The sequence below is a fragment of the Olea europaea genome, chromosome 6, assembly GCF_002742605.1.
Source record: "Olea europaea var. sylvestris chromosome 6, O_europaea_v1, whole genome shotgun sequence".
NCBI classification, from domain to species: domain Eukaryota; kingdom Viridiplantae; phylum Streptophyta; class Magnoliopsida; order Lamiales; family Oleaceae; genus Olea; species Olea europaea.
Window position 1 is genome coordinate 20,094,419 of NC_036242.1, and position 25,616 is coordinate 20,120,034.

At 36.7% G+C, this 25,616-nt stretch overlaps 1 protein-coding gene across 10 annotated transcripts; it reads left to right on the top strand.

Moving 5' to 3' along the window:
* Nucleotides 1–1,542: 1,542 nt before the first annotated feature.
* LOC111396114 (ABC transporter C family member 3-like) lies at nt 1,543–24,485 on the top strand. 10 transcript variants are annotated; one of them, XM_023022405.1, is made up of 15 exons: nt 1,545–4,123; nt 4,288–4,374; nt 4,446–5,081; nt 5,184–5,348; nt 5,473–5,767; nt 5,854–6,068; nt 6,173–6,478; nt 6,569–6,632; nt 6,728–6,967; nt 10,772–10,855; nt 21,479–21,570; nt 21,730–21,801; nt 22,775–22,890; nt 23,435–23,612; nt 24,133–24,485. In XM_023022405.1, exons 1-14 carry the CDS (start codon nt 1,760–1,762, stop codon nt 23,508–23,510), a joined length of 4,812 nt encoding a protein of 1,603 aa, XP_022878173.1. In that variant the 5' UTR covers nt 1,545–1,759; the 3' UTR covers nt 23,511–23,612; nt 24,133–24,485. The 10 variants fall into 10 exon arrangements, with proteins under 10 accessions (XP_022878182.1, XP_022878173.1, XP_022878174.1 ...); XM_023022406.1 differs by having other exon boundaries at nt 21,730–21,795; XM_023022407.1 differs by lacking the exons at nt 10,772–10,855; nt 21,730–21,801; nt 23,435–23,612; nt 24,133–24,485 and adding exons at nt 7,056–7,187; nt 12,683–12,776; nt 13,297–13,374; nt 13,649–13,749 and having other exon boundaries at nt 1,548–4,123.
* The last annotated feature ends 1,131 nt before the right edge of the window (nt 24,486–25,616 follow it).

Here is a 25,616-nt window from a genome sequence, read left to right on the forward strand (position 1 = left end):
CAACCATTAAAATTTGACAAGAATGAAGACCAAACGGGGGCTTAATTAATTATTTGACGGACCTTGTCATTCTAGACAAAGCTTTTTTGATTTGGATTAATCAATATTAAATACAGTGTTTATGGATCCCACAACTTTTTAATCATGCATTTTAAAAACTTCTATCACAATTTATTAAAAAAATTTAATTTTAATCCCCACTAAACATTCTTTAAAATTGTAGTTTATGATTTCAAACAAAACTCTGAGACCCTATTTGACGGCTATTATTGACAAAAACTCTTTTTAGATAATTTATAGTTAAAAAGTGGGGAATTTTTTTAATTTTTTAATTTTACGTAAAAATATATTTTATTGTGCAAATGTGTGATAAAAAATAAGTATGTAGAAAAAACATATTTGATAGTGATTGTCAAACAGTGCTGAGTAAATGGGTAAAACTTTGTATAAATAATTTTAATTTTTTTTTTTTTTTGTTGTACGCACAGGAAAGTATCAAAATTTATCACTACATTCAAAACATTCTATATTGGTAAGATTGAATGAATATTGTTGTTATGTGGTATCAATGAAAATTTACAATTTATATATATAAAAAGAAATAAGTGTGTATGAGATTCTCAACTACATATTACTTCTTTGGCTATCTAATATTTTACGTACACTCATAAGTTTAGACGACATGATTATATCAATTTTATTTATTTGTGTGATCCCGCTTTTCAATATGCAATCAATTTTTTGGGACAAAAAGTAGAACCATCTATTAATTAAATAATTTTTTTTGAAAGACTCCTTATAATATTAATGCCAATTTTTCTACAAATTTATCCATCATTAATTGATCAAACTCTCACCTTATCTTTAAGATTAATTATAGGACATACACACATTTTCATTAATGTTTTTAATAAAATCTCACGAGAGTAGAACTCCAAGAAGATTGAATGAGTATTATTGTTATCTAATGTCAATCAAAAAATTGTATTTTTATTTAAAAAAAATAATAAAATTGTGTGAGATTCTCAACTTCATACTACATTTTTTGCTATCTAATATTTTACACAGACTTGCAAGCTTAGATTCCATCATTATATCAATGTTATGTGCTTGTGTAATCCGCTTTTCCACATGCAATCAATTTTTTGTTACCAAAAAGTGGTACCCTATGTTAATTAAATAAATTTTGTTGAAAAACTCCTTATGACACCAAGTTGAGCAACCGTTAGTTTATCAAACTCTCATTTTGCCTTTCAATTACATTGAAGTGGGAAAATATCTTCGTATAGCCGGCTACAAATCAAAAGGGTATAATTGATAATTGGTGATCATGCGAAGAATCGGGTTTCATAATATCTTTCGTGTTACATGTGTCACACGATCTTCGCAAACGATGGTGATTTGATTCGAAAAAAAAATGCCAATCAATGTGTTAAAGAGTCGTATGAAGTATCACTTTCTCTATGCAGCTTCGTCTCTATTAATTTGTCTCTCTCTCAAATTCCATGCTTTCGTTTGTCCACCCCACTCAGACTTCTGTCCGTTAATCTAGTCTTGGTCACCACGTTATCCTGTGCCCAAGGAACAGCCTTCTTTGACTCTTTCTCTGAAATCTTTGGGCTCCACATTCTCAAAAAAAATCTGAATCTGGCTCTGTTTGTCCTAAGATAAAAACCCATCTCCCAAATGATTTTCTGCACAGAAACCTGATAAGCTGATATACCCAAAACCTCGCCGAAAAAGAATTGTTTAAGGGAGTATGTCTGTGTTTCAATTTCATCCCTTTTTATTCCAAAATACGCAACGTGATTTTCTCATCAACCCAATTTTCTCGCGTTTCTTCACTGGCTTTCTGCACCTGGTTTTATTATTAATCATATTCATATCATGGGTTTCCAAGAAAATCGGGAGTAATGACGATGAAAGGCAGAAGCAGAGGGTTAGGCACAATAGGCTCTTACATTACAAACCAACACTCATTTCATGTTTGGTTCTTTCATTGTTCAACCTTGTTTTATGCCTATTGAATTATTTTTATTGGTATAGAAGTGGCTCGTCTGATGAGAAGATTCTTACTTCACTGGATTTGGGAATAAAAACACTAGCCTGGTTAGCCCTCTATGCTTACTTGCAAAGCCAGTTCTTGAAATTTGGTGAACAAAAGTACCCACTCAGTTTGAGGCTCTGGTGGGCACTTTTATTCTTAGTGTCTTGTTATTGCTTAGTGATAGACCTTATTTATTACAAAAAGTACCAAACTTTGTCAACTTTGTTTTGGCTATCTGATATAATTTCCATTGCGATGGGTATTTTCTTCTTTTATGTGGGGTTTTGGGGCAAGAAAGATGGCAAAGATAGTCATCTTCAAGAACCCCTTTTAGATGGAAGTGCTACTAATGTTAGAGAGTCGAATAAGGCAATAAAAGGGGATGAAGCTGTAACCCCTTATGCCAATGCTAGTATTTTTAGTATCATTACTTTCTCTTGGATGGGTCCTTTGGTTTCTCTTGGCTTCAAGAAAACCTTAGACCTTGAGGATGTCCCACAGTTGGCAAATTTCGATAGTGTAAGAGGGGCATTTCCAATTCTAAACAATAAATTGGAGTCTGATGGTGGGGTGAGTAAGAGGGTGACCACACTTATGCTATCGAAAGGATTAATTTTCATGACTTGGAGGGAAATTTCTTTGTCTGCTGTCTATGTGCTTGTGTATACATTGGCGTCTTATGTAGGTCCATACCTTATTGACACCTTTGTTCAATACTTAAATGGGCGGCGAAATTTTGAAAATGAGGGCTTTGTCTTGGTTTTTGTTTTCTTCATTGCCAAGGTGTTTGAGTGCTTGTCCCAGAGACACTGGTTCTTCAAGGTGCAGCAGGCTGGATTTAGGGCCAGGGCGGCATTAGTTGCCAAAATCTATAACAAGGGTTTGACTCTTTCGTGCCAATCGAAGCAAGGATATACATCTGGGGAAATTATTAATTTTATGTCCGTCGATGCAGAGAGAATAGGAGACTTTGGTTGGTACATGCATGACCCATGGATGGTGATTTTACAGGTTGGTTTGGCGTTGGCAGTTTTATATAGAAATCTCGGGCTTGCTTCTCTCGCTACACTTGTTGCTACTGTTGTAGTGATGCTAGCAAATGTTCCATTGGGAAGTTTGCAAGAAAAATTTCAGGACAAGCTAATGAAATCGAAAGATAAAAGGATGAAGACAACGTCTGAAGTTTTGAGGAACATGAGGATTCTCAAGCTTCAAGCTTGGGAGATGAAGTTTCTGTCCAAAATTCTCGAGCTTAGGAATGTCGAGACAGGATGGCTGAAAAAATATGTTTATACTTCAGCCGTTACCACTTTTGTTTTTTGGGGTGCCCCTACATTCATTTCTGTGGTAACTTTTGGTGCTTGTATGGTAATGGGGATCCCACTTGAATCCGGGAAGATACTGTCCGCACTTGCAACCTTTAGAATTCTTCAAGAGCCAATTTACAATCTGCCAGATACAATTTCCATGATTGTTCAGACTAAAGTTTCTCTTGATCGAATTGCATCATTTCTTTCCCTGGATGACCTGCAGCCAGATGTCATAGAGAGGCTTCCCATGGGCAGTTCTGACACGGCAGTAGAGATAATTGATGGGAATTTTTGCTGGGATTTATCATCTGCTAGTCCAACGTTGAAAGATATTAACCTTAGAGTTTCTCATGGCACGAGGATTGCCATTTGTGGTACAGTTGGTTCGGGAAAGTCAAGCTTACTTTCCTGTATTTTGGGGGAGCTGCCCAAAGTATCAGGAATCGTTAGGCTCAGTGGAAGAAAGTCCTATGTTGCTCAGTCACCTTGGATACAAAGTGGGAAGATCGAGGAGAACATATTGTTTGGTAATGACATGGACAGGCAACACTACGAGAGAGTTCTTGAAGCATGTTCACTAAAGAAAGATTTGGAAATTCTCTCGCATGGTGATCAAACAATTATTGGTGAAAGGGGGATCAACTTGAGTGGTGGACAGAAGCAGAGGATACAGATTGCGCGTGCTCTCTACCAAGATGCTGATATATATTTGTTTGATGATCCATTTAGTGCTGTCGATGCACATACAGGAACTCATCTATTCAATGTATTACTTCTCCTTAATATTACGATTTTTATTAACTCATTCTTCTTGTTCTTGTGCTTAATCTTTTTAACCCTATTCTTGCTTCCCATGAACCCCAATTCGATAGAACTCCAAATATGCATTTGTCTACTGCTATTGTGATGTTTATGGTGTTTAAATGGCAGGAATGTGTATTGGGGCTTCTGGATTCAAAAACTGTTGTTTATGTCACGCATCAAGTGGAATTTTTACCGATAGCTGATCTAATTTTGGTGAGCTGTTTGTTTCATTTGTCTTGGTTATTCTTAGTGCAGGTCACAAAACCTAATTGCTTTATCATCAGGTTATGAAAGACGGAAGGATTTCACAAGCTGGAAAGTACAATGATATTCTAAAATCCGGTAGTGATTTCATGGAACTAGTTGGTGCACACAAGGAAGCTTTATCAGCACTTGATTCCACTAAGGCAGGGGCAACATCGGTTGGTAAGGATAGCGACAGAGGAAATGCTAAGAATTCTCTGCAGAAAAAGGAATCTCGCAATGATCAAAATGATGAAAGAGATGATGCAATGGGGACGAATGGACAGCTTATTCAAGAAGAAGAAAGAGAGAAAGGTCGAGTTGGTTTATCAGTTTATTGGAAATATATCACTACTGCATTTGGAGGACTCCTCGTGCCGTTTATATTGTTGGCACAAATTCTGTTTCAAGTACTTCAAATTGGAAGCAATTATTGGATGGCTTGGGCAACTCCTGTGTCCAAGGATGCAGTACCTCTAGTTGGCAGTTTTACTCTTATCATTGTCTATGTTGCTTTGTCAATTGGAAGTTCATTATGCATTCTTGCCAGAGCCTTGCTTCTTGTTACGGCTGGTTACAAGACAGCTACAATGCTTTTCAACAAAATGCATAAGTGCATATTTCGTGCCCCCATGTCTTTCTTCGATTCCACTCCAAGTGGACGCATCCTAGATAGGGTAAGAAAAATTGCACATTTATGTTGTATTTGAAAACCATTTCTGTTTTAAATTCGGACACATTATCATTGCTAACGGATGATTTTATGCATACTATCATAGGCATCTACAGATCAAAGTGCTGTGGATTTGAACATTCCATCTTTAGTTGGGAATTTTGCTTTTTCATTGATACAGCTTCTAGGAATTATTGCGGTTATGTCACAAGTAGCGTGGCAGGTCTTCATCGTTTTCATTCCCGTGATTGCAATTTGCATATGGCTACAGGTAACGCGCATTGTCTCTTCAGATAACGTAACTAATTCAACTTTAAAGTCTCACTAATGCAACACAAGGATGTTCTATACTTTGTAGTTCTTTCAAACTGTAACTCAGCTTTCATCTTCTGCAGAATTATTACATACGATCAGCACGAGAACTTTCTCGATTAGTTGGCGTGTGCAAAGCACCAGTAATACAACACTTTTCGGAGACCCTTTCGGGATCAAGTACAATCAGAAGTTTTGATCAGGAATCCAGATTCCGTGACACGAGCATGAAACTAATTGATGCATATTCTCGGCCAAAGTTCCATACTTCTGGTGCGATGGAGTGGTTATGTGTTCGCTTGGATATTTTGTCACTAGTTACTTTTGCCTTTTCATTGATTTTCTTGATCATGATTCCCGAAGGAACCATCGATCCAAGTAAGTTTTTTGACTTCGCATGCAATCTGCAGTTAGAAATATGGCACAATGACTAACTCTTTTTCGTCTTCTTAATGAATTTGAAGGTGTTGCGGGCTTAGCAGTGACGTATGGGCTTAATCTAAACATGTTACAATCATGGGTTGTATGGAATCTTTGCAGCTTGGAAAATAGGATCATATCAGTTGAAAGGATACTTCAGTACACTTCTATACCGAGTGAGCCTCCTCTTGTTGTAGACTCAAGTAGGCCAGAAAGTCAATGGCCATCAAACGGAGAAATTAATATTCAAAATCTTCAGGTGATTTCTTTTTAAAATTAAAATTCAGAGTGAATCATCCTGATGATCTGGGGTTAAATTAAAACTTCTCATTCTGAGTTAATGGAGATGATAATTGATTGTAGGTCCGTTATGCTCCACACATGCCACTTGTGTTACGAGGCATCTCATGTACTTTCTTTGGAGGGAAGAGAACTGGAATAGTCGGGAGGACAGGCAGTGGTAAATCGACTCTTATACAAACCCTCTTCCGCATTGTTGAACCTGCCGATGGACAAATATTGATTGATACTACCAATATCTCATCAATTGGACTGCACGATTTGCGATCTAGATTGAGTATAATTCCTCAGGATCCAACCATGTTTGAGGGGACAGTTCGAAGTAACCTAGACCCCCTTGAAGAGTATACAGATGAACAGATTTGGGAGGTAGGTTTCATAAAAAGGATAATTAAATGTTCATCTCTACATTGAATTGGGCATTATTTTGATGTGCTGATGAAATTTCATCTGTCTTAGGCTCTTGATAAGTGCCAGCTTGGAGATGAGGTTCGCAAGAAGGAAGGCAAGCTCGATTCAGCAGGTTTGCCTCTTCCACAGATTTGTGCATTCTAATTCTTTCTGATCCATATATTATTTTCGACTTCTTATTTCTTAGTTTTCCAATAAATGCTCCAGTGTCCGAGAATGGAGAGAATTGGAGCGTTGGTCAAAGGCAACTAGTTTGTCTTGGACGTGTACTACTAAAGAAAAGCAAGATTCTTGTGCTCGATGAGGCCACTGCATCAGTCGACACAGCAACAGATAATTTGATTCAACAAACCCTCAGGAAGCACTTCTATGACTCAACGGTTATAACGATTGCACACAGGATAACGTCTGTGGTAGACAGTGACATGGTTCTATTATTAGATCACGGTATGTAGAAGACCTTATTATAGTGCCACAAATTATTCTTCTCCCTGTTGTGCTACTCGAAATTTAAACATTTCGTCTTATGGTGCAGGACTTGTTAAAGAATATGATTCTCCAAAAATGCTGCTAGAAGACAAATCATCTTCGTTTTCTAAGCTTGTAGCAGAATACAGCACGAGATCTAGTTCTAGCAATGAAAATCTTATAGAGATTTGAGTACAAGGTATCTCTAACCACGACAATACTAGATATTTATTTTGGAATTCTTGATCTTATGTATCCTACTTTGGTAGGATTTTTGGATAGCTCTAGCCTGCGATGCCCCAATACTGGCCTCTTGTGATTCTAGAACCACAATTATAGCTACTCATTAGTCGACATGCATAGAATAAGTTCAACACACACCTTTACATTGATATGTTTTTGGAAACATTATTCGGTACACTATATTCGAAATAAATTTGAATGAGTTGAACTTATATATTTTGTCTCGCTTTTATATTGTGTTATGTTGTTAAGCTTAGTTTTAACAAGACGTGATTCTACACTAAGATGAATGAGCATAACATTTGAAGAATGAACATAGTAGTGTTATGTTGTTAAGCTTAGTTTTAACAAGATGTGATTTTACACTAGAATGAATGAATATAACATTAATTAAATTTAGTGAATAAAAGAGTAACAACACTTGAATAATAATCTAGTAGTGTTAATTTAACTTTAGTAACTACATAAATGAAGAAAAAAGTTCAATGAGCAATTTAAAATTTTGTACAACCTTTAGTGACCATTTTGGAAATTAATTTTGGTATACTAAGAAATGTGTGAGCTTCGTTTTTTTTTTTTTTAGGCTATTTTCTTGACAATTGGGCCTCCTTTGTTGTTTTCCTGTTGGGAAAAAATTCATAAACCATGTATTAACTATGTACAAATCAAAAACCATGTTTTAAGTTTAACTAATGTATTTATCAGGTTTTTATTTAATTAATTAAAAATATTTATTAATTAAATATAATAATGTCACAATTATATAATTAATGATCACGTGTACACAATTACTGGTCACATATCATCAAATTAATGGATTACAGATTATTTCGAAGTCACAAATCACAATTTCAAAAAATTATAGGTCACAAGTCACATATTTTCAAATTTAATGATCACAAATTACTTTTATAATCACAAAATAATTGAATTTTAAGGTCACGAATTAGTTATCAGTCACAAGGGACCAAATGTTGGTCACAGACACAAACACCCAATCCTGATCCACCACAGTACTTGGTCACAAACACTAACCCGGCCACAACACCATCACAACCACCACTAACACCAACTCCACGACATCACAGCCAACAAAATGGTTGCCAAGAACAATCACCTTCGTCGCTGCCAAAAACCACCACAACCGCCACCACCAAACACACCAAAAATACCCAACCCACAAACTCACTACCTTCTCCACCGCCAACACGACCATCGCCAAAAACCACCACAGCCACCAGGGCGAGAACCATAACAAGAACCACCACCAAACACACCTAACAATACACCGTTCCCAACCTCACCAACACCACCCAAATCCCCACTGCTAACAGGAGACCGTCGCTACCATTACCACCACTGTCGTCCTACCTAGATCCGCCGCACCACCGTCACCAAAACCACCCACGTCCACCTACACAGAGAAACTGTTCGCAGCGGCGTCGACGCTGAGAGATCCACTTCGACCGCCACCGTGCAACGCCTCTTGCAGAAGTGCAGCAGCGCCTCTTGAGCGGTGCGGCGCCGGGCAGAATGCAGTAGCGCCTCTTGCAGTAGAGTTCCTGGCCAAAAATAGCATCTCCATCGCGCCTCTTGCAGTAGTGTTCCTCAGATTAGATCAGTGGCACTCAGAGCATCACATGAACGGAGCGTCATGGCTCAAATTCCGATCTAAGTGTCACTGCTCCAGCTCGCTGCTCGCAGAGGCGCCACTCCGATGAAAAGAAACTGAAAATGGTGTAGAGATATAACACCACAATCATCTGAGAAGCGGCGATCTGCCCGAGTCGACACTCTAGTGAAGAAAGAAAAAGAAAAAAATTGTAGAGAGATACAAAGAGACGCGGAGACGATAAAGATAGGGGAGGAGAAAATGAATTTGGAGTGAATTGGGGTTGGGGTGGGGTGGCGTGGGGTATATTAGGGCACGTCTTAATTAATTTTATAATATTAATAATTAAATTGAAACCTGATTTTTGATTAAACAAACTTTATACAAGATTTTTGAAATGTGATCTTCAAGTACATGCTACAGTGTAATTTCCACTTTCCTGTTCTCCATATATCCAATTCTGGCCCATAACTTAAGGATTGGAAGCCCATTTAGTTCTGGAGAAGTTGAATTCCCAATTGTGGAAATTACATGCCTCCTTTTCTCTTCTATCCCTTTAGCACACATCATCGCCTGCCAACTTCGCCTGTCGCCAAAAGGTAACCATCGTTGACCGCTGCGATAGCAGTGTCCCCGATAGAGAGCGCCGATGCTGCACAAGGGCCAGAGCCTCTGTGCAGCTGCGTCGCGCCCTCGTGGCCATTACCACACACAGCACCAAGCTAGGATCGCGATGCTCCTCCTTTGATCTGCGTTGTGGGAGTTTTAGGTGAGTGGCGCTATGATTTATGAGTGCTTTTGAATTGATCGCACGGCATTGTATTTGTAAATGGTGGTGTGTCTTTCTCCATTTTGTTTGGGGTTGCTTTGGGTGTTGGTTATGGTGCTGTCGGCAAGGTGGTGGTGCTGGTGGTTGTTGTTGTTGTTGTGAATTTTGACAGTGTGGTGCTAGTAATGGTGGCGCTGGCGGAGATGGTGTAGGTGGTGGCGGCGCGACAATGCTAATGATGGAGGAGCAGGTGGTGATAGTACTGGCAGTAGTGGTTCAAGTGGTAGTGAGTTCGTGCAGTAGTTCGTTGGTGTAGGTGGTGAATTGGGTTTGGATTTGGGTTTTGGGTTGGGTTTAGGTTTGGGATTGGGGTGGAATGGGATGAGTGTTTATGACTAATTATTTTGGTGATTGTGATTAATAAATTGATTAATTTGTAACTAATAAATAATAATATGTTGTGGATATAGTGGTGTATTGTTGTTGTGCTGTATGTGATGGTGGTGTGCCGTGGGTGCGGCGTGCTGAGGTGGGTGTGGTGGTGCACTGTGCGGTGGTGGTTTCGCGAGTGCTATGGTGATGCTGATGAGATGGTGGTGGTTTTGAAGAGGGTGTTGTGGGGGTAAGAAAAGAGTCTCTAACCAATTATTTGAGTGTTGTGATCAATAAATTATTAATTTGTGGTTAATAAATAATACGTTACCAAGAGGAATTTGTGATTGTGAAATTTGTAATTATGACTTAGAATTTGGTGAATTGTGATCAATTAATTTGATAATCTGTGATCGATAAATGAGTTGTGACGTATAAAATATTTTGATTTGTGATCAATTAATAAATTATGATCTATAAAATTTTTGATTCGTGATCGAAAAATAATTTATGACATAAATTTTTGATTTGTAACTTATAAATTTTTTTATTTGTGATAAAAAAATAATTTATAACAGATTGATTTGACAATTTGTGACCAAATTGTATGGATTTGTGACTTTAATATATTTAATTAATAAAATATTTTTCAATTAATTATTTCATAAATACAATTTTATAATATCTTATTTTTGAAGTTTTAAAATTTTGAAATGGAGCATATTTAAATTCTTATTTCTCCGTTTGTAATTTCGCATGGCAAGTGCTAATGGTTTTTAAAGAGCAGGGATTGGTACTTGTAGCACTCTTGGGACTCTCGGCATTTTTCTACATGGCGGAGACCTCAATCACTACACTCTGGCCTTGGAAGGTATATTGAATTATAAGGGAGGGCGAGGGTCGGTTCGGTTCTCTTCGGGTATCTAGTAAATGGAACCGTCGGGTTCAAATATAATTATGGAACCGTTCGGGTTCGGTTCCATTCGATTCTGTACTATAATTAAATCTTTTAATATTCATAACAACATTATATTAATACTTACATTCAATGGTTTTGGAATGTCAAAGACTAGTAGACTATCTTTTTCAAATGATCGCTATGGTCAAAGTTTGGGTCGGCGGAGGTCACAGCTTCGATCGGAGGTCACAGCTTCGATCGGAGGTCACAGCGTCGACCGATGATTGTATAAGGTCTGAAATGTTAGCGAGGTTGCGAGAGTGAGTGCGAGAGTCGAGACAACGTTATGCACTTTAATGTAGGTGTTTAAGGTTATTTAGTGGATTTGATCTTGTTAGGCTAAGAAATGATACAATAAAATGGGTAATTTGGGCCAAAAATTAAAAAATTATTGGCAAAAAATTTGGATTTAGAAATTGTTAATTTGTTTAGAAAAATTTAAAATTAAAATAATTTGATTTACTCAACATAAAAAAAATTAGAAAGATTCGGTTCTTATTCGGTTCTCGGTCTAGAACCGAGAATCAAACCGTACCCGTCGGTTCTCAATTCAGATACCCGTCCGGGTATTTAATTTGACAAGAACCGTCGGGTTCGGTTAAGTTCGGTTCGGGTTCAGTTCGATTCGGGAGATTTGCCCAGCCCTATTGAATTATAATCTTTAATAACTTTTTCAGGTAAATTTACGTCTTTGGGGTTACTACAGCTGCATTGCTGAGAATGCTAATATTTTGTCATGTATTAAAGTGGCATTGATTAGATATTATGCAGGTTTTACTTATGCTCATTTACTTGATTTTGGTACAAATTTCATGTTGAATGTTCAAGGTAAGTAATGGGTATGTTTCTTGCACTCAATGCTTATTGGCGATGCCTTCTAATAGAAATCTGTATCGTTCCATGTAAGATATAGCTTAGTTACTCTATCCTAAAGTAACTGGGATACTCCCTTCCATCAGACGAGCTGGTGATTTAGATATAGTTTGCAGAAAAGTTGTGTTTTACTTTTCTGGCATATGAAGTCATATAAGTAACGTAGTGCTGCTCAATCTCTTGGGTTCAGCTTTAAGGAAACTGTAGTTCCATCATTTGAAACTTCAAATGGCTTGCACTTTGGAACAAGCGAACCAATTGTTAGATTTGTCAATTGTTTATATTTAGATGCCTAGCTCTATATAGTTTCTTTGTTGCAGAAACGTCAACAATTATGGCAATTATAGACTGACAAGATTCCTTTGCTAGGATCATATCTTGAACACTGTCTATAATCTCTATATCATATCATATCATATCATAGCATTTCATTTTTGTTTTCTGGTAAAAACTTTTAGTTAGTTCTTGGATACAGTAAAGTCCTAGGCACATAACTGGCAATTTATCTCATGCTGAAAATTTTATTTTCTCAAACATGGATGTAATTGGTGCTATTTTCGTTTTAGGCATATTTTTTAATTTCTTGTATGCTGCAATTCCATGGGAATTCAAATCTTTTTTCTCATCTATTTTCCACCATTTCTTTGTGAAAAAAGAATCGTGGATATCATAATTGATCAGATCCTGATATTGTAATGAACCTCAGGTATGGCTTAAAAAAGAGTCTGAGGATGGCGTTTTCAAAATGCTACGCAATGATAACACTCGATTTCTGACCACTATACTTACTGGCACAACGTACTGCACCATTGGCCGTTGCTTACTCTTTTTAATGAACTTGTTTTCTTATTGAAAACATCTTTGCAGAGTGGTGAACATTGGTGCTACAGCATTAGTCACTGAAGCTGCGACAGCGATATTTGGTGAAGCTGGTGTGATTACAGCAACTGGAGTCTTGACAGTATGTCTGGACCAAATTTAAAAAATCAGTTTTACATTTGCCATTTAAACAAATCCTTATTGTTTTCTTTAAAGAGGTAACTCAAGTGGGATATGGGTCATAAACATATGTATATGTTAATTCTGTCTGCCTAAATTTTGAAATTACATGGGAAAATTTATTTACGCCTAACATCCAACATTCTAATACGCATACTTGAATGCGTCAAGTTCAAATTTTAAAAGAGTGTTATTTTCAGAACGGAAATATCTGTTGGAATTATTCTTGGTTCTATTCTTTCTCTTGATACCATTATTGAGGCAGGTGCTTGCATGAATTTACCTTTAGAAGCATATATCTACAATGTTTTCCTTTTACAGGGTTATTAATCTGAAATGTACACAAACTTTGCATTCTTGAATATGCCTTGGTCCAATACAGTGGTGTTTTTAGATGATTCTTGGCCCTGCCTGATCTTGCAGACGTATATTTCTTTTTTCTTGGTTGTTAAAAGAGAAATATATTCCATCAATGGTACCAGGTTGCCATTTTGATGCTCACTGAAATTACTCCAAAAAGTATTGCTGTTCACAATGCCACTGAGGTTGCTAGATTTGTGGTAAGTTTAGAGCTTGCTCTTACTTTGAATTTAAATTAAATTCTGATCAAATTGCAGATATTTATTTATCTAATCTTCTACTCCCTTTCCCCTCCCAAAGAAAAAAAAAAAAGAATAAAAAAAGAATAAAAGAAAAGAAAAGAAAACTAGAAGAAAAGAAGATTAACACAAATCTAGTGCGAATTATCTTCTTCTTCTTCTTCTTCTTTTATTTATTTTTTATTTTTTATTTTTTTTATTTTTTAATATATTTGATGAAGTGTGATGCCTGTAGGTTAGGCCAGTGGCATGCTTTCCCTTGTATTGTATACCGGGGGAAGAGTTGTAACACGTGTCAATGGGAACACTAAAACTGCTTGGTTTGAAAGGAAGAAGGTGTGGTCTATCATGAATTGATATATATATATGTTTTCCCAGTTCATGGCACGTTTGTTTTGCCTCCATTAGTAGAATTTGTATTACCATGTTTCTTGATAGACTTTGTGCTCCTCAATCCAGTTACTCTTATGAACAACAAACGTTGGTTAGTATTCTCCATGCCTAATAAGATAAGTCTGAACATGCACATTGAAAACATAATGAGTACGGGATATAGGGTGTGAGATGTGGCATGTAATTCTTATTAATCCAGTGGAAGTGGAGAAAAATGTTCATACTGCAATTGAGATTTTTATGCTGTTGTAAGATACACACACCCCATATTATAAGAATGATCAGGGTGCTGTAGATGATGCAAAGCCATAGTAGAACCAAATCTTATTAGTCCGGTGGAAGTGGAGAAAAATGTTCATGTTGCAATTGACATTTTTACGCTGAATGATCGGGGTGCTGTAGATGATGCAAAGCCTTAGTAGAACCAAATCTTAACTGCTGCAGAAATTTTTTGCAAAAATAATGACAATACTAATTTGTGTAAACAACACCATAGGTATTATTAATTATAGACCTTTTGTCAAGTAAATACTGTCATGTATGAAGAGATAAAATAATATCCATTGCCTTCTGTCAATTATATGAAGAGGAAGTATAATTATAATTATCCTCAGTTACTATGTAGAAAATTGTTATACCGTCAACTTGGCATTTTCTTTAGCATTTGTTTCTGGATTCTGACTCCAATCTTCGTCGTTTCTCATATTCTTTCTAGCTAATTGAAAACTATGCAAGAATATGAAAGGCATTCTCGTGCTGATAAAAACACGTGTCTAGGAATCAAGAATGGTGTATCTTGCAGTTGCAGCAATGTTTTTCACCTTCTGTGTTGCAAGCACATGGAAATTACAACACTAAAGTAGACACTGCAACCATCTGTGGCCTGCTGATTACGTTTGGACTTGCTGTCTTGCCCAATAAGTTTTTATATGTTTTTTTTTTTTTTAAAACTGGCCAAACTCCTCAAATCATCAATCGTCTTCATAGTGAGTATAATGGATTTATGGAGCTCCATGCCCTTCTTAATTTCCATTGGCAAGAGTCTAATTTTTGTCTCTCTCACAGGATATGATTGAAAATGTGTTAGAGATAAAAGATACACATGTTAGAGAGGTGGTGACACACCTCTTGTTGATGTTGTTGCAATCGATTCTAGCACAAAGTTAGATGATTTTCATAATTCCTGGGTAGATCATCAATATTCCAGGTATACATGTCTTGCTGGTCAAGAATTGGGTGCTCATGTTTGCTGGGTACCTGTCTTTGAGGAGCGTATTGACAATATTGTTGGTATTGTATATGCAATGGATCTTCTGGATTACGTGCAGAAGGTCTACGAATTACTAGTTCATCTACATCTTGTCCAAAATGTTGTTTCTACATCGTTTCTGATTGTACAATGAAATCTCATAACATGCAGAAATATATTCTGTAACTACTAGAAAGTTCTGTTGTGGGAGACATGGCACACAAACCCGCATATTTTGTTCCTGGTAATTGAATGGCATTGAGTTTTTTCATTTTGAAAGTCAATTTTCCAATAATATAATTTGGCTGTCATGTCTATGTCTTGAGAATCTCAATTGTTATTGGTCACTTTGGGATTATACTTGATTTAAATTTTCATTCATTAATATTGGCAAAAGAGTTAAATATTGTGGCTACAAAAGTGAAATGGAAATTTAGGTTAAAAGTTGCAGTGAAAATTATTGATTCTTGGTGGTGACAAACATAGCAGTAGTGAAGCAGTTTTTTCATACATTCATCTCTCTTGGAAGCAGAAATATATAGGTACAAAGCCAACTAATTTAGGAAACATATAAACTAATTGATCTAATTAAATAATTACAGGAAAATACTAATTACAATATCAATTAGGCAATTCTACCAGTCTTTCCTGTAATTAACAAAATCATATGATACAATAAAATCTCCTATAATTATGCATGGATCATTTTAACACTCCCCGTTGGTGCATAGATGTCTTGCATGCCCAACTTGTCCAGTGAGTTGAAAAACATTCTACTTGAAATTGCCTTGGTTAGGATATCAGCCAACTGGTTTTCAGATTTTAAGAATGGAACTTCAATAATCTGAGCATCCAACTTTCCTTTAATGAAGTACCTATCTATTTCTACATGCTTGGTGCGATCATGTTGTACGGGGTTGTGGGCTATTGCAACTGCAGATTTGTTGTCACAATATAAAGGCATAGCACCAGTAGGTTTTAACACCCAAGTCTTTCATTACAGCTTTCACCTATAATAATTCACATACACCTTGAGCTATTGCCCTATACTCAGCTTCAACACTTGATCTAGACACAACCTTCTGTTTTTTTTCCCCTCCAAGTAACCAGATTACCACCAACAAAGATAAAATAACCTGTAGCAGAACGTCTGTCACTATTATCTCGTGTCCAATCAGAATCAGTATAACCCTTAATATCCAAGTGACCATTCTTTGCAAACATGATCCCTTTCCTTGGAGCATTCTTCAAGTATCGTATAACTCAATTCACAGCATTCATATGTCTTTCATTGGGAGTATGCATAAATTGACTGATGACACTAACGGTATATGCTATATCAGGTCTGGTATGAGATAAATAAATTAATCTGCCCTCAGGTCGATGATATCTCTCTTTGTTGGCTGGAACATCACTTGGTTTTTCATGAAGCTTATGATTCTCTTCAATTGGAGTTTCAGTTGGTTTGCAATCTAATATTCCTGTATCAGCTAACAGATCTAGTACATGTTTCCTTTGGGTAAGAAATATACCTTGATGTGACGGAATCACCTCTATGCCAAGAAAATACTTCAAATCTCCAAGCGCTTTCATCTCAAATTCTCTTGATAAATATTTCTTCAATTCTTTAATCTCAGAAGTATCGCTTCCAGTAAGTATCATATCATCCACATAAATAATTAAAGCAGTCACCTTGTCCTTTTTGTGCTTTAGAAACAATGTGAGATCTGAATTGCTTTGTTTTACCCAAAATTCCTTATTACTAGTGCAAATCTTCCAAACCAAGCTCGAGGAGATTGTTTTAAACCATATAATGCTCTTTTAAACTTGCGCACCATTCCTGTATTCTCCAAAAGTCCTGGTGGAAGATCCATGTACACCTTTTCTTCAAGTTCTCCATGAAGAAAAGCATTTTTCACATCATATTGCAACAATGACCAGTTTAGATTGGTAGCCACAGAAAGTAGTACACGTACAGTATTAATCTTTGCCACAGGAGCAAAATGTCTCATTGTAATCCACTCCATACTTTTGTATGTATCCTTTTGCAACCAATCTAGCCTTGTACCTTTCTACCGAGCCATCGGCTTTGTGTTTTATGGTGAAAATCCATCGACATCCAATAGTCTTCTTTCCTGGAGGCAAGGGTACCACATCCCAAGTGTTATACAAATGAATGCTCTCATTTCTTCAGCCATAGCTTCGGTCCATTTGGTATTTGCCAATGCATCCTGCAACTGTCTTGGAATGGATATAATAGATATTTAACACGTATGATTCATATGACTTGGAAACTCTATGGGTTGACACGTGATTGCTAATGGGGTACTTTCATTTACTATTTAAATCTGCATCATACTGGGTTTTTGGTTTACCATGATTTATGCGAGCTAGTAATTGATACTTTGGTGGTTCAGATTCGAGTTCAATGTCAGGTTTAGGTGTAGTGTTAAAAAATTACTGGTTTCACCAAAAGTTTCATCAGGTTCAGAAAGTACCTCATTTGTAGCCTCTGGAGTAGATTGAATGTGCTTTGGATAGAGAGGGGAACCATCAGTGGTACTATCAACAATATTTGGACATGTTGTCGAGCTATTTCCTTCTTTCAAACAGTTTTTGGTATCTAGAGTATCATGTCTCTGATCACTAGTTAGAAATGTAGTATCAATAAGCATATTATCATGGCTATTCTCTTCAAAAATACCATCCATCTCTCCCTGAAGAGGAGAGCCATCAGTGGAGAAGTAGGCCAAATCCTCATTAAATGTAACATCCATAGTGACATACATTTTTTGAGTAGGTGGGTGATAACAACAATATCGTTTCTGATGAGAACCATATCCTACAAAAACACATTTGATAGCCCGAGGTGATAATTTGCTACGTTGATGAGAGAATGTGGGCATATGCAACACACCCAAAGACTTTGGGAGGGAGATTAGAGATGGAGGGCATATCTTGTATCTTTGCGGTGAGGATCTGAAGAGGAGTTTGGAATGCAAGAACACTGGAAGGGACTCGATTGATGACATACATAGCAGATAGCAAAGCATCACCCCACAAATATTTAGGAACATTCTTTTCAAGTAATAAAGCTCGAGTAACCTCTAAAAGTTGGCAATTACGTCGCTCGACAACACCATTCTGCTGTGGTGTATTAGTACATGATGTTTGATGGATGATGCCTTGTGACTGAAAGAAAACAACAAGCTCATTTGAGATATTCACCTCCATTGTCTGAATGTAGTACTTTGATAGTTGTGGAAAACTGGACCATAGTGCAAAATTGTTTAACAACTTTGTTCACTTCACTCTTGGGTTTCATTAGATAAACCCATGTAATCCAAGTACAATCATCAATGAAGGTAATAAACCATCGCATACCACAAGAAGTAAAATGTTGTGAGGGACCCCGTACATCCGAATGAATTAGAGTAAACGGCATTGATGCTTTATTATCAATTTTTGGAAATACTGCACGGTGGCTTTTAGCTAAGACACAAGTCTCACAAGTAGAACATTTAAATTCTTTATTACAAGAATCAAACAAGGTTGGTAAAAGATGCTTCAAGTAGCCAAATGATGGATGTCCAAGATGTTGATGCCATAACCAAATGAATTTCTCATTCTCTAAGACATGCTTACTTGTCTGGTTTGCTGAAATATTTCGAGCAATTTACTGAAAGAACCACAAGTTCCCTCTCCTAAAATCACGTCCAATTTCCTCCTGAGTATGTAGGTCCTGAAAAATACAATGTTTTGGGAAAAAATGACAGGAATATGCAGTCATGAGTTTAGACACAGATGACAAATTAGTTTCTAAAGTGGGAACAAGGAGAACATTGGACAACTTGATGTTGGGTGTAAGCTGAATGGCATCAATACCAGCAACAAAGATTATCTGACCATTGGCAATTCAGACACAGTATTTAGAGTAATTTTTAGTGAACGTAGTGAATTTCTTAGGGTTATTAGTCATATGATCCGTTGCTCCGGTGTCAATTATCCATGCATTATCACAAGCAGAAGTAGAAGTACATAGAGCATACGCAAAGTTACCCGTCTTGGCTTCATCTTCATTTTCAGTAGTTGGAGTGGTAGTGTTGACACATAAAAATTCAGCCCAAATCGAACGGCCCAAGGAATGAAGCCCAATTGGAGGATCCCCAAATCAGATAGCCCAAAGAACGAAGCCCAATCAGACAATTCAGAATGAAGGCCCAAATAGAGAGGCCCATGAACGCGGTAACACCATCACCCAATCTTGCAAGTTGCCCAAGATCTGAGCGAATGGAGTGCCATGCAGTCGTCCAGAGCTGCTACTTTATTCTTGCCCAAACATTCGAGTCGCCCAAGGTCTTAGCAAACATGAAGTGTTATGGTTATCAAGAAGCGCAGTTATCAAAGCAGTTATTAAGCAGCCCTATCACGTTCCACGATTCAAGGAATTCAATTGAAGACGGTTGAATGACAAAGAGTAATGGCAGCAGTTAGAAAAAGGCAGTTCCATGACAAGTTGGCCATTACGAGGAAAGTGGGCAGTTGTAGAACGATCAAGCAGTTTTTAGGCGGTTGATCACAAAGAGATCATCAGGGAGTATAAAAGGAAGAAAAGACATAGAGTAAAGGCTCCGAATCAAACACTCTCAAATAGAGAATATGTAACTTTCAATTTCTTAGTTTAGATTTAAACACTTCTTTTATAGTAACTCGTGTGCTTGCGCCCCTTGGAGGCATTCCGTTTTTACTTTCCGATTGTAAAGTTATCGCCAATAAAAATGCCCCTTTTTGGGACTTTGTCTCAAGAAGTTTGTCCCTTACACAATCGTCTGATCCCTTTTTAATTGTTAGTGACTAACCCGCGCGAAACAGGTAGCAAGTGATGCTCTACTTCCTTTTTTTTGTAATAAGTTATCTGCCCAATCAGGTCGACCATGAAGTTTCATGCATTTGTCCACAGTATGATTTTTTACCATTACAATGAGTGCATTTACGTTCGTCTTTAGCCGAATTTGATCCACCAGATTTGAAGAAAGGTTTTGGAGACTCATATAAGCTGCCCTCCTTCCCTTTGCATGCAGCTAAGGCACTGCCACTTGTATTTTCCTCACTCCCCATAGTTTTTTTAAGCGAGTATCCTCCTCACAAATCATGGCATAAGTTTCTAGGACATCAGGAAGGGGATTAGAAGGAAGCACATGGGCACGAGCTCCATCAAGATGAGAATCTAATCCTGCCAAAAAGATATAAACACGAAAATTTGTGACAGATGCTAAGTGGGTGCAGAGGTCAATTTCATTCTTGATCTGAGGAGGGTTGATAGCATCAAGTTCCTGCCATATAGTTTGTAATTCTTCATAGTAAACTTCAAGGGTGCGGCCTTCTTGTTTTACGTTGACAGATCTCCGTGTTAACTCATATACTCTAGAAGAATTATTACTTACAGTATAGGTCTTTTCTACAGCATTCAGATAGCCGCTGCTGTAGGAAGACGATCAAAGAGAACTCTCACATGTTTCTCCATTGAATTGAGAAGCCATGTCTGAACAGTGCAATTTTCCTCCCAAGTTTCATAGGTTTCAACACTAATTTTCTCGGGTGCCTTCTTTGTACCAGTAATATAGCCAAGTTTCTTCTTGCTGGCAATGGACATGCGAGCAATACGAGCCCAAGAATCATAGTTATTTCGACCAGTCAATTTTTCTGGTGCAATTTTGAAATTATCAGACGTATCACCAACAATTTTTTGTAGAGAAAAAAAAAGTAGCAGCGGAAGTATTGACTTAGGACAGTGTAGTAGTGGAAATATTGTAGTTTATAATTCCAGAAGCTGTATATCAACTATGTCTGCTCTGATACCATGACAAACATAGCAGTATTGAAGCAGTTTTTTCATATATTCATCTCTTGGAGGCAGAAATATATAGGTACAAAGCCAACTAATTTAGGAAACACAAACTAATTGATCTAATTAAGTAATTACAGGAAAATACTAATTACAATATCAATTAGGCAATTCTACCAATCTTTCCTGTAAGTAACAAAATCATATGATACACTAAAATCTCCTATAATTATGCACGGATCATTTTAACTGGTGGAAATCCCACGGGCTCAAAAAATTGTGTGATTTAGGAACATGATTTTTGCACAAGCTTCCTCGTTTTTCCCAGTCCCTTAGACCTTGAGTATAATCCATTCTTGAAGATATATCAGGTTTGAATGTTACCAAGTTGAAAATAATTGTTTTCCTGTATTCCATAAATATGCTTTTAATGTACAGATGCTATACAGAATGTTCGTCAAAGAATCCCCCACTCTTTTTGATTGTTGACTTATTTATTTATATCAAATCTCCTGGTTCTTTTTCTGATCTGCAGTTCTACAATAAAACTGATTAAGTTAAACTCTATGGTATTGCAGATTCAATGTCTGTGTGGAATCTCCTTAGAGAGTTCTGCATCAGGAGGATGCACATGGCTGTTGTTCTTAATGAATATGGAGGAACTGTTGGAGTAAGTCATATCCTCAGTTTTATTTATTTCTCTGAAATTATACAATTTCTTGGTATGTGGTCGTTAATTTTTTTTAAATTGAATTAGCCGCAGGATAATGTATTTGAATTATGCTTCTGATACCTTTGATATCTTCACTATGATTTTTACTTTTAACAGATAGTCACCCTTGAAGACATGGTTGAGGAAATTGTTGGTGATATTTTTGACGAAAATGATTCGAAAGTAAAGGTTACTTAAATTTGACTTTCATTTCATTTTGTCGTATTACTGATAGTAATTGTTACTCCATTGCTGATTTTGATTCCATTCATGTCCCTACTTATAAATTTTCAACATCCACAACACCCTTCTATCTATAGCTGTAACATGGACACCGACCACAAGAGATCCTGTGTTTGACGGCTGATCACAAAAATGTTTGTATACAGCATCACTTTATGAAAGTGATATCTAATTATGATTAGGGATCGTAGAACTCCTGCTCCACCTATTGAACTTTTCAATCTCCATCGTCATGCACTCGTGTAAAAGAATTTTAGGAGATACTTTGGCCAGGCCCATAAGCACATTTTAAGTCTTAGTTAAGAGGCAAGGATTATCTGGTGTGACATATGGCATTGTTTGAGAAACACTAAATGCCATCAATGTAAAGGAATGCCAACCAAGGTGTCGATACAATCGATACTTTTCCTGGACTTGTTTTCATTGTACAGTATTTCACTGTGTACCATCATTGAGACTTGCTGAACAGGACTTGGGACATCTTTCATTTACCCCATTGGTATTGTTTTAACTTCTTTTGGAGAGTTGTCATCCTGCTTTGTGTGCATATGTTGAAACATGAAATTTCTTGAATGGACCCAGGTGCTATAGATAGTGCTTGTATGGTAGTGCTTATAAGTTGTCGTCATACAGAATGGATGGATAATAAGTGGATAGTAAGTAGCGTGTCCTACGAAATGGGTGGATAAAAAGTATATTTGACCATCTTAAATATAATTTATGCTTTACCAAACGTGCTCATAATGTTAATGGTCTAGTTAGATTCATTATGTTAGTAATTCAAGTTTGTATTGGGAAATACTTGAGGAGCATTACGAGACAGAAGATTAGGTCAAGGATTCATTTTACACTTGAAAACCTGACTGGCCTTCAGACATTTTCCTCTTAATAGTTAACTTTTTGTTCTACTGCACGGCAGGAGGAAATCCAGAAGAAAACTGGCTATATTGTTATGCATGCCGAGGGCATATATGATGTGGATGCTAATACATCAATTGACAGCTTTCTGAAGACCTTAATATTAAAATGCCCGAGGTATTCCATTTCACTCTTATTTTTGACGAGTTTGAATGTTTGTCCTGGGAGTTGAACCAATAAGACAACTGTATTCTCTGTGGGTCGATGCCTAGGAAGTTAATGGGGGCAGACTAATTGTTGGCAATTTGTTGACACTGGTCAAATCCAGCTCAGCCCCATTGGATTGCAAGAATAACTTGTAAACTCCTTATTGATACACACTATCAATCACTAGTCAAAGCCTGCCTGCTTTAAGACATTCAAACTCTATGGTCTATGTATTTTTGTGTTGATTTAATGTTGATAGATGACTTGAGTACGCGAGATTGTGTTGACGTCCTTCGCATTGCACATATAATAGCATGCTTTGATATTGAAAATTCTGTGGACAATTAATTGACAGTTGCAAGTTGTGGAACACAATTATCTCTCAATGCTGCTGTTATTTTTCCTATACAGCAGAATAGTGTCTATGAATTTGAAATGAATTCTGTATTCTTTTCTGCTGTTGTTCTGTAGAAGTAGTTGTCTATAGCTAATGATTGCTGACATTTCCATTCAGGGCCATCAATATGAAACGGTGTCTGGTTCTGTATGTGAGGCATTTGGATATATCCCAAGGACGGGTGAAACCATAAAAGTGGTACTTGAAAGAGCAAATAGAGAAGATCATGGTGACTATAATGGGGTAGAATCTGAACGGCAAGACGAAAAAGAAAAGACAAATTTTTAAGCTGGAGGTATGCCTTTTATATCTGTTACCTTTTCTGTAAGTTTCACACAGCAGATGATGGTTTGCAATGCATGCTCTCTTGCTCTATTACGTAATAGGAAGTAAGCTGAGCCCTTTATAGTATCTTCTCCTGCTGTTTGATGTTTGCTCTTTGAACACTACTTGTACAACTTTTTCAGTTTTATTAAATTTTGAATTTGTCAACCAAGAATGAAAACCTTCTCGACTCACCGGGTGGATTTCTTCAAGTGTCAATTGAATGCAAGATTGAAACCTTATTTGGTGGCAACTGGTTCTTGATTTTGATATTGGATTATTTGCAATCAAAGCATGAATATTATAAATAGCAAGTGTTGTTGCTTCTCCTGCTTCTGACTTTATTGGGCAATTATACATGTAAAATCAACAAATATAATCTGCTCTATGAATCAAAACTTCATTTTTGCAACTACCTCGAACATTGAGATTGGTTGCCATTTCTTCATTTTTAGAAGCTTATATAACAAATAATAATGTTTGTGGTGCAGATATTAGAAGGAAATGCCAGAAAGGTTAGCATTGTTAGATTCAAACATATAAACCACGATGATGCAGCATCAGAGGTAACACACTTGGTTCCCAAAATCATGAAAGGGAAATGGAGTAACACTGATTACTCGGATAGGGAAGAAATCAACGAGGTTCCATTTCAGGAGATTCAGATAAAGATGGCTACTCTAATAATTATGTAAACTCTGTACATGAAGACACTGTTGATCATTTAAGTAAACAGTAGTTGCATTACTCCATTATTTCCATCTTTACTGGAATGAAATGAAAGTAAAGAGAAATTTTGCATATTTAAAAAACGGAAATGCTGATCTACCAAGGTCATTTACCAGGCTTCCTACATGCTCCTCACACTGAGGTGGGCCCCACGTCTGATCATCATGCATTAAAAAATTACAACAAAAATGGCTGACCCACCAACTAAGTCACAGCCTGCAAGAGCCCTGTAAGGGTTGACCGTGGAAGTGTAGCATCACTCTTCAAAAAATACTATCATGTATACTCAGTTAGCATGTGAACTTTTTAGAGACACATAAAGTTTTACAATCCATTTTACAACTTGAGGGGTGGCTATCCTACGGTATGAATAATAAGTGAATATTAAATTGTTTGGAAAGTTGTATGGCAAGTGAGATGTTCACGAAATTATTTCTTTCGATTTAAAACTACCGCAAGTGTAAGGTTTGTTAACAAGTAATAAAGTGGATTAAATGAATCCGAATATCGTCCAACAAAGATTGATTAGTTCAATTTTACTTATTGTCGCCTTAACCGAAAATAAATTACTAAAGTGAATGGGAACCTAATTAATACCCTAATTTTGGAAAGAAAACCCTAATTATGCAATTTTTGTAATTGAATTAAATTAAATATGCAAAACAATATTTTTAACACTCTAAAATAAAATCAAATGTTGAGAACGCACGTTTATTGTAATCAATAGAAATTAAACACACTATGATCACGGTTTCCCATACAATTATCACTTTAAAACTCTAGTTTCACAATGTAACAACACACTTCAATTGTGACGAACCAATATTCCTAAGTATATCCAATATTCTCTCTCGAGATGTATCGAACATATTTCTACATGCCACCGGCCTATATTTCTATGACAAGTGCATATGTAAAAATGCATGCGGTTTTATGAACACTTAAAGATTCACGTAGGGCATAGCAGTATATTTTTATTCCCTATCGGACCCTACAATGATTTATATTATGTCGAACCTATTCCAGTTCTCTCGAATGAAAGAATGAATCACCCAAACACACACAATTATGGGCCCTTAATTGCGGAAACAATAATTGCATATAAATCATTCAAAATAATAGAAATATGTTTTAATGTCAAATTGCAAAATTAGAAAATTAAAGATCATATTACATGGTACATCAATCTCCTAGCACATGAAAATCTAGCCTAACATGGTTAAAATAAAAGAATACATCAGATTTT

Bases quoted from the DNA above. Each gene is read 5' to 3' on its own strand.
- LOC111396114 (XM_023022405.1), top strand. From the start codon at position 1,760: ATGTCTGTGTTTCAATTTCATCCCTTTTTATTCCAAAATACGCAACGT. The intron at 5,082-5,183 runs GTAAGAAAAATT...ATACTATCATAG, and splicing joins GTGGACGCATCCTAGATAGG to GCATCTACAGATCAAAGTGC. The intron at 21,802-22,774 runs GTTACTTAAATT...ACTGCACGGCAG, and splicing joins AAAATGATTCGAAAGTAAAG to GAGGAAATCCAGAAGAAAAC.